This window comes from Nematostella vectensis, chromosome 6 (genome assembly GCF_932526225.1).
Source record: "Nematostella vectensis chromosome 6, jaNemVect1.1, whole genome shotgun sequence".
Classification (NCBI taxonomy): Eukaryota; Metazoa; Cnidaria; class Anthozoa; order Actiniaria; family Edwardsiidae; genus Nematostella; species Nematostella vectensis.
The window spans coordinates 15,045,802-15,055,694 of record NC_064039.1 but is presented as its reverse complement, the minus strand read 5'-3'; the positions used below and the strand labels follow the sequence as shown (position 1 = coordinate 15,055,694).

Here is a 9,893-nt window from a genome sequence, read left to right as displayed (position 1 = left end):
CCATTTATACGTTACCCATGAGCCACTGCTGGCTACGACACATGAGTTCTCGCGTGCAAAACATTATTTACAACAGGTGCATACAATTTTTTCCTAAAGGCAAAGCAATGTGCTTTTAGATTTACCGGGTTTCCTTGGCTGCTCGGACAGAACGCCAGGACGCCGTACGAATTGATCTTTTGAGGTAAAACTCGGTTTGACCCGGCAGCTATTCAAGGCCGTTCATCTCTTCATATTTTTTAATATTTATCCAAGTTATGGAGGTGGTTGTTCTAATTTGACAATCTCACAAATACCCCAGAAATCATCAACATCGGGTTGAAGGCTTATGCTGGCATTTTTCGTTGTTCTTGTTTTCGGCATCCGAGCGCATATTCCAGAGACGGGGTTGAACATGTAACTGCAACCCCGTGATAATTTATTTCTTTTTTCCACGACGCCTACGCAGACCACCAAGATTTTTTTCTGCAGCTTGTTTGACAATAATTTTACAGGTAAAACTAGGATTATATAAAAACACTTCTCACACATTAAAAAATATGAAATGGAAGTCAATTAATATACGTGATTAATATGAAAAAGATATTTTTGTTTATAATAACTGACTTCCTCTTATACCTGTGAGTAGTTGTTTTAGTATTCTGGTTTTACCTGTCCAATTACCATTATGACTTATTTTTTATTGGTTTTCTTTGTTTAAACTCCTTTTTGTCAAAATACTGTACTCTATTCCGGTTGCAACACTATTTTATTCCTATCTACCCATTTCTGTCCCCCTATTATCTCCCTTTACACGCATGACTCTCTCTATTCTCTTTGCTATAACAGCCGGTTTTACTCAAACTTATTGAATCACCATGTTTCGCTATGGTACTTGAATCATTTTACTATTCTGTTTATTGTGTTTCCCTTGCTTTAGTGTAGTCTACTGCGTCGTCGTTCGCGTCTCTATATAATATATTGTACCGTTCTTTGCCTCTGGCTTTGCTGAGCTTGTCGCTAAGTGACTATCACGAAATCGAGCCATAAGTACTTGTTTTGGTTTAAGCTAAAAGTGCATCGTTATTATGCTCGATATTGAAAGTGCCCGATAGGGAAAAAAAGGAACAAAATAAAACCTAAACGTTCAAAACGATCTTTGTAGCATCTTTCTTTGTTGATCTTCGATTCTACTTCATTATTCTTGGCATTTTCACATTTAATCTTAATTCTGCTTTCTGAAATTGATCAATAGGTTTACTCATTTTATAATTGTTATTTCTTTCACTTCCGTTTAACACCTCGCATATCGTTTTTCTTCTTTTTAATATTTCAACTGATCAAAATTAACTCTCCAGCGCATATTTGTGAAAATGGTTTGGTAAGACATTTCAAAATGATAACCATTTTAAATCAAACTTTATGTTTATGGATCAAACATTGGGCTGAGTCTGTTCTGAATTATTTCGATTGCATAACCACAAACAGGCGCGTACACAGGGGGGTCTTCAAAGTCTATGCTTTTTCTATACGATACCTACGACTACGCACCCCCCCCCCCCCCCCCCCCCCCTTAGCCAATCCTGGGTACGCACCTGACAAAGTAAAAGTGATTATTCTCTTCTATTTAAACATAGCAAAACTGGCTATCTTACCCTCCCCTCCCTCCCTATCCGAACCAGTAGTTTTATACGATCGTGCTATACAGATTTCTCACACTCCACGATAGAATTATGACAGGATGTTTCAATTAAGTTGTCATCTCTCAGCAATCCTGTTCTACTTGTTTTCCCAGGTGCGGAATTCCCTTAATATTTTAAGACTCTTATTTCCAATTCTTCCTAGTTCTTGATCTCAACAAATTTTATGAATAGCTCTAACGTCACCTCTTATTGACTGATGACTAAACATTTCATTGCTATCGAAACGCGCCAATTATAAATTGTGCGAGCAATCATTTTATTCCCTCCTGGGAAAAACGTTCTTTCCTACTGACTATGAGGCAGATATAAAGAAGTGATCGCAATAGATCGGTGTTTCAAGACAAACACATCGGTGTTTCTGCTGGTTGCAAGGCGACGTTGCGCTTTTCAGATCTTCGGTGTAGGTGAGTTTTTCTATTGCTTGTTTTTACTTATATTGGTGGTTATAGAAAATCTGTTGCCGACGTAATTCCGCGTGGTAAATGTGTGCATAGATCATGTTTCAAAGTCAGAAATGGGGTTTCACGTTTCACGGCTTCAAGAGCAATAGCAATCAGACTAACGCTTTGAGAGTTTCTTTAAATAAAGTTCCACAGCGTGCTAGTTTCGTTTGGTGCAAGGAAATGGAAAACTCCCCTTCGTTTCGCGAAGCATGGTAATAACGCGAGTCATGTTTAGATAATCCGTTAACAATATCATATCCCCATCCATCACAAACGAACAATATATCCACTCGATTATTCTTCTATACTTTAAATTGTAGTAATTTATTATTGTCATTTTGCCTTTTCAAGGTTGATACGGAAACTTGAAATCTTTTGCATAAATCCGTCAAGTGGCTTTTCCCTTTAAGGTAAGATTTGATTTGGTTTAACGCGAGTCGCTGTTCAAAAACTATACCACGATAGACATGATGTCTTTTTGCATATCGAATGGACTGGATAAAGAAGTGAACTGAGTGAACCAGAATTCCTTTTACACATTTTAATTTTTTTGACCCTATAAACTCTATTTTTATATCTACTTGATATTTGTCGCATTTCGAAATATTTAGTAAAAAGAAAGCGATTCACCGTTTTTTTTTTTCATAGAACCCTTTTTAAAAATTTATCTACCCTTACCTGACTGAGACAACTTTCTTTATGTCTGTTCGCAAGGAGCGGTGTCTCAGACCAAATCTGCTGATAACCAGCTCTTAAAGCTCACAAGACAATAATATAAAGAATATTGGATTTCCTGTTTTACTTCATTTCTCATTGCATCTACATTAGACCCAACTTCACCCTTTCTATTTATTTTTGATATAAAGATAAATGTGAGTACGGCTTAATTTAATTTCTCTTTTTGACATATTTTCTAAAAAAAAAGTTTAATTTAATCTTTAAATGAGCACTCAGAGAGTGGAGCTAAGTTAAATTTACACAAGCACGATAACTACAGCTTAGGAGAATACATATTGATATTTCGCTTTCAAGTTACAGTTTTATTGCTTATTCTTGTTCCTCCAACAAAGTTACCCATCTGTTTGAGGTCTGCGGTATAAAAGTCAATCTAGATATCTCATTGCCTGTGTACATTTTCATAGGAAACAAGGCTAGTCTTACAGTAGTTAGTGTAATAGCTAGGCTATAGCAATGGTGCTAGGGTTTTCCAAAGGTATCAACGCATGTCATTTTTTTCTTATCACCTGTCAGGCCCGTACCCTGGGGGGGGGGGGGGGGGGGGAAGGGTTCAGGGGGCTGCGTTCGTACCCGCTCAACGGCCGAAAGTCCAACCCGAACCCTCCCCTCAACGGCCGAAAGTCCAACCCGAACCCTCCCCTCAACGGCCGAAAGTCCAACCCGAACCCTCCCCTCAACGGCCGAAAGTCCAACCCGAACCCTCCCCACAACGGCCGAAAGTCCAACCCGAACCCTCCCCACAACGGCCGAAAGTCCAACCCGAACCCTCCCCACAATGGTCGAAAGTCCAACCCGAACCCTCCCCACAATGGCCGAAACTTCATCCCCAACCCTCCCCACAATAGCCGAAAGTCCAACCCGAACCCTCCCCACAACGGCCGAAAGTCCAACCCGAACCCTCCCCACAATGGCCGAAAGTCCATCCCCAACCCTCCCCACAATGGCCGAAAGTCCATCCCCAACCCTCTCCCCCCCCGGAAAAATTTGGTCCACTTTTTCGAATTTCGCACACCCAAGAAAAATCCGGGGTACGGGCTTGTCTATATCAAATGCCTGACCTTCGAAAATGACAAATTTGTCATGACTCTTTTTTCTGAAAATCGATAATAGTCGCAAAGCCACTAAGTCATTAAGGCAAGAAAACTCTAATAAAAAAAAAGCAAAGCTGCTTTCTTGGAACGTTCCTACAGAGTGCCATATGTTGTATGTCAAAATATATTTTTTATTAAGTCGAGTTATCACTCTGCGTGTCTTGGATTTGATCGAATATTTCAGTTGCCAATCAAGACAAATATAAGCGGCGAGGTGGTCCATATTGCCAAATCAACAACAATCAAATAGAAAATTCATTCAAATATGGATTTCAAGCTGTCATATAAAATAATTTGTCTACAAATTGTATATCGTGTGAATTTTGACCACAATTTGGGGTTTGGGCCGTTAACGTAAATCTGAAAGTCGAGTAGACCGACCATAAATGTCCTACAGAAATCCAAAACAAACTTCTAGTCTATAAGACATTACAGAAAGAGTACTTTTGCCGTTCCTCTTCACCTGTCTTTTATTTCATTCACTTTTTCAAAAAAGGCTAAACTGTGATGATTCACTCGTATTGCTCGAAACTGTAGGATCATAAATGAATAAATGCTAAATATTCTTTGATGATTTACATTTATTGGACATTAATGCAATACTCAGGGCAAGACGGGTTACAGACAGTTAACAGAGTGTTGCAGGTCAACCTTACTTGAAATAGTTTGATAATTATCTATTCCAGATAACGGCTGTACTGGAAAATCCATTTTTTGTGACCCGCATTGGCTCATGGGTAACGTATAAAATGGCTGAATCCATGCTCGAAGACCTCGGACTTCGAGCATGGGCTGAATCCTGGTCTCTGAAAGCCATGCCAGTGTTTACAGGCATATAAACAAGAATGCTTTCTGAGCCTGAATTTGTTTTTATTTATCCGCGTGCTTATATTTTTTATACCAGAAAAAAATGCTGATTACGGCAAATCTCCTACATATCGTATTTGAAATGGGTGCTCACCGCACCCACACTTAATTGTCACGTATTGTCAAAATGTTTATATTAAGCGCTTGTCGCATAATTAACACTTAAAAGGAAACTCTTTGGGTAACTTTGGAAAGTGTGGCGAAAAAAAGAATAGGAAACAGCTAGAGCAGAGTATCAGGGGATTTTATTTTTCGAAGCTGGTGATGGGGGGGGGGGGGGGGGGGGAGGGGCAAATAAAACTCTTTATCGCTTCATGGTATTGAAAGGGGACGATAAGAGGGCCTGAAACTTGGACTGAATTGGGAAGGGAACGAGTAAAAAAAAAAACAGAAAATCGAGTCACAAAAGTCACATTTTTGTGTTTGTTTCCAGAAATAGCAAGAGACAATAAGAGGCATTGAAGTTTAGTACAAAGCGTTTTGAATTGAAATCGTTGCATCATCTCTATTCTAATTTGATTCCATGTTCATAGTATATCTAGTAGCTATAAATATTTCATAGAAATATTTCATAAGTAAGTAGCTTCTATCAAGTAAGGGATTAGGTAGGTTTCTCACGTACACCAAGGTTAATTCTTACAGATCAAACTAACGGTGTCTTTGCCGGGAACCACTGCATGGCCAAAGAAATCTTAACCATACTGTTTAATCTTAACGAAAGTGTTTAAGATATTAGACCTCCCGTTATCACTTTTTCACAGCTAAACGTTAGAACTTCGATGGTAAACGTTTTCAATTAGTTATTGTCTAGAGTTTGGCTTGCATTATTAAGACTTTTTTTTCTATCATTATCCCCTCTCAAAATTGCTCACATCTGTGCGGTTTCAGGTCGGCGGTGGACTTGTCAAGCAATGACGGTCTTTCGCAAGTGTACGGCAGCTGCTCTTCTGGTCTTTGCCATTTTATCAACTTATTCATCAGCAACATCAAATATCTCTGATCTTAAAGGTAAACACTATTTTACTTATTGCTGCCTTCCTAAATTGTGCGGCAAGGCTTTATCCATGGTTGACAAAGCGTTCTCGCTTCTAGGCAATGGCGATGCCCTTGGGATGTATGAAATATAATCATCGCCTGTTTCGTCCTCTGTTTTAGAGAATCACCTTTGAATTTACCGACTTATATCTCGCAGAGATAGAATCTCTAAGCACCAAACAAGGAAAATTAGCGGTTTTTAAAATCAACAACCTTGATAAGAAACGAAAAAAAAAAAAAAGATGAAAAAGAAATTTGTCATTATTAATGTATTACTATTTTGATAGCATTGATCGTTTATTGACATACTGATTATACAGTCTTTGGTTTACCGGGTGTTTTCTAGGTTCGTCGTTTTTGAAAATAGCAAAAGAGTTTATTTTAAATAATGTCAATTTTCGAGTTATTTTCGAATACGGAATTTTGTAAACCGTCTTCTCGAGCTCCCAGTGATAACTGTCCTTGTGGTCGATTCCCAGCGTAATTATGATGATGATGATGTGTTTTTGTATGATGCATATAGTGGGGCTTTCGTTGTTTTCATATAGAGAAAGCCGATACCCATGTAGTTAATGTTGTATTTTGCCATATGGATTTGAGCAAAATATAATAATGTTTGTATTCCCTGATAGCAGACTGATTAAAACAAAGGTCTAAGGGTTTAAAGAGACTCCATTTATTTTAGCATATTAAAAGCATAGACACAGAGAGCCGAACATTTTGTTTTATATGAGTGTTTTTGTATTCTTACCGCATTTTTTTTGTTTTAAAGATTTAAACGGAATGGAAATGAAAGTCAATCCATCAAGATTTAAATGATTGGTGTCTGTTCATAACTAATGAGAAATCTAAAAAGACATTTAAGTGTCTTTGGAATTCAGTCTGTAGAATTACAAAATCTTCTGACATAAAAGTCCATATAAAAAGTATTTTGAAAATATTTGTGAAAAAAGGCTGCACCGACTTTTAAACACGGGCATTTTCAACATTACAAATGTTTTGTTTGTGAAAGATTTTGTAGATCCTTGGTCAGTTCATACGATTTCTGTGCTAAAACATGGTGATTCACATCTCAACCCGTTTAACAATCATAAAGTTTAGAATAGAAATGTCAAATAGAGTCAATTTCAAACAAACTTGCCTTACCAGATTTACTTAAATTCTTCTAAGCATATTATTTTAAATTGACTGCACAGAAAAAATCTATTTATTTAATTTTGGTTTTGTGCTTTTTATGTTCAGCTTGAAATGTTTAAATAGAAATCTTCCAAGATAAAGGCCAGGAAAGCCTGGTGATCACGGAAATCTGAAGGATAAAAGCAAAGCTGCCCATGAGTGTTTCAGTCTGTTTAGGTCATATTCTCCGGAGGAGCCCTGGCGTGCTTGTTCCAAATCAACCAGAAAATTTCTATGGCCAAGTGTGATGATTATTTTAATCCAAAAATAATTAAAACCTGGTTGGGGATATTTCCAACTGTCTAGTGCTGCTATTTTGATAAGTTTTTCTAATTGTCTTCTATTCTCGTCACAAGGCTGGCACACTCGTTTTTACTAATTTGCTTATCTTAACTTTCTCTCCATCTCTAAATATTTAACAATAAAGAACTAATAAATTATTCAAAAGCCAATCAGGTGATCGGATTTGATCACGAGGACTTTTATACAGCAGGAAACAGAGGCTTCGCAATACCTGGGCCTCTAACGCTGCATCAACTTAGCAGTCCTCCGATGAAAAGAAATATTTTGAATTCGCTCACTGTACAGAGCAGACGTTGTACACCAATTTCCAGGAAACCCTTACTCACTTTGTCGCATATTGTTGAAGTTGAAGTTGTGTTATATTTGCAAGTCGATTTTCTGATTGAACTCCACAAAATTAGTTTTTCAAATGAAGTTGTGTTATATTTGCAAGTCGATTTTCTGATTGAACTCCACAAAATTAGTTTTTCGAGCGAAGCGAGAGCCCATTCGAACCCCCCCCCCCCCCCCTGGGTATCTTCGAGAAGAATCCCAAGGCAAATGAAGTTGTGTTATATTTGCAAGTCGATTTTCTGATTGAACTCCACAAAATTGAACTCCACAAAATTAGTTTTTCGAGCGAAGCGAGAGCCCATTCGAACCCCCCCCCCCCCCCCCCCCTGGGTATCTTCGAGAAGAATCCCAAGGCAAATGAAGTTGTGTTATATTTGCAAGTCGATTTTCTGATTGAACTCCACAAAATTAGTTTTTCGAGCGAAGCGAGAGCCCATTCGAACCCCCCCCCCCCCCCCCCCCCCTGGGTATCTTCGAGAAGAATCCCAAGGCAAATGAAGTTGTGTTATATTTGCAAGTCGATTTTCTGATTGAACTCCACAAAATTAGTTTTTCGAGCGAAGCGAGAGCCCATTCGAACCCCCCCCCCCCCCCCCCCCTGGGTATCTTCGAGAAGAATCCCAAGGCAAATGAAGTTGTGTTATATTTGCAAGTCGATTTTCTGATTGAACTCCACAAAATTAGTTTTTCGAGCGAAGCGAGAGCCCATTTGAACCCCCCCCCCCCCCCCTGGGTATTGTGGCTGCTGCCCTGATGAGTGTAGGCACCCCCCCCCCCCCCCCCCTGGGTATTGTGACTACGGCCCTGGTGGCGGGGGGGACCCTCCAAGGGTTTGCGCGTGCATCCCTGGTACAGGTCCTCCCACAAGGAGGACAATCCCTCCTCTATTCTAGCTTTGACCTGCAAGTGTGGAGCTCTTCATTTCCAAACACATTACCCCACACTCACTTTGTTGTGAATTTTCTGGATTGGGAACATTAATACAGCAGAAACTACACCAGATCCTAAAAGCATGGCGAGGGAATTTAATTCTAGCAGGATTGAAAGGAATTTACTTTGTTAGAGTGATTTAAATAAAATTTCTCACAGTGTTTTATATATGAATACTAATGAAGACAAACAGAGCAAAAATAAGTCCAGAAATACACCGTAAAACAAGCAATCGATAAACGGACAATAATTTTCAAAAAATACCTGGGTATGCTTTCTCCGTTGGAGAAATAACGAAAATCCAAAAATGTATAGTTGTGTGTATCTTCGAGAAGAATCCCAAGGCAAATGAAGTTGTGTTATATTTGCAAGTCGATTTTCTGACATAGCGTGGGCTCACCAGGGATGGAGTCGTTGCGCTTTTTCGGTTGAAAAGAATTGCTATTGAATGATTTATAAGCTTTGAAGTACTGTTTAATAAACTCGCTACTGTTTTTATCGGTATTAAGTCCCTCCGGACTTTCGCCCCTTAGTGATCTTATAGAAACCAGATAAAAGCCAATAGCTCGTTTATTACACTGCACTTAAAGTCCTTATAACCTTTCACTTATAGCAATCTTAAAAAAAGCATAGATAAGCTTTCAAATGCTGAAAAGGAAGCAAGTTTGGTCGAAATTTGAATTTTCTAGCTTTGAACATTGTCGCTCTTTTTCATGGACGCGCAAAAGAGATTGGATCGAGGTTATCATTTCCTGTTTTGGCGGGAAAATATAAAACAACACACTTCACCGAAGTTTGTTAAAGTGCTTACAAGCAATACCATAAAATATTGACTAAGAGTTTTGAGAAGAAATGCTAAACATCATAAAAATCATTCAGTCACGTTACGCTATTCCCTGCTAGCAGAGGCTGGTCACTCCAGCCCAGCGAAATACAGAGAAAAGAGGCCTCTGCTAGCAGGGAAGTTACGCTAAGAAGCGACGAATAAAATTATTATCGCATGTCTTTGGTTTTTCCACTTAATACTCAAATTTTACATTGCGATTGTAGGTGCATTAACAATATCCCTGCAAGTACACACTCTTACAGATAGCTCACATATTATTCTATATTCTATATTCTAAATAATTTCTATCGGATTTACCCGTGATCATCTGATCATTTTCTCACAACATGCATGGAAAAAAATATGTCTAAAGTAAACTAAAAATAGGTACCCCATATAAAGACATCTTTGATATGCCGCGGCTTCTTGCAATTGTTTCAAACGTGTTGTTTTAGTAGCGGAGCTACTA

The 9,893-nt window shown here is 38.6% G+C and overlaps 1 protein-coding gene across 3 annotated transcripts in view; it reads left to right on the top strand.

Moving 5' to 3' along the window:
* Nucleotides 1–42: 42 nt before the first annotated feature.
* The window catches only part of LOC5515157, a 48,950-nt gene continuing 39,099 nt past the window's right edge, over nt 43–9,893 (top strand). For 2 of the 3 annotated variants that reach the window (XM_048728993.1, XM_048728992.1), the window contains exons 1-3: nt 1,568–2,086; nt 2,477–2,535; nt 5,710–5,829. In XM_048728993.1, the coding sequence (XP_048584950.1) occupies nt 5,733–5,829 (97 nt within the window). In that variant the 5' untranslated portion in view covers nt 1,568–2,086; nt 2,477–2,535; nt 5,710–5,732. Of the gene's footprint in view, nt 185–1,567; nt 2,087–2,476; nt 2,536–5,709; nt 5,830–9,893 lie in introns of those variants that run through there. The other variant, XM_048728991.1, reaches the window with a different exon arrangement.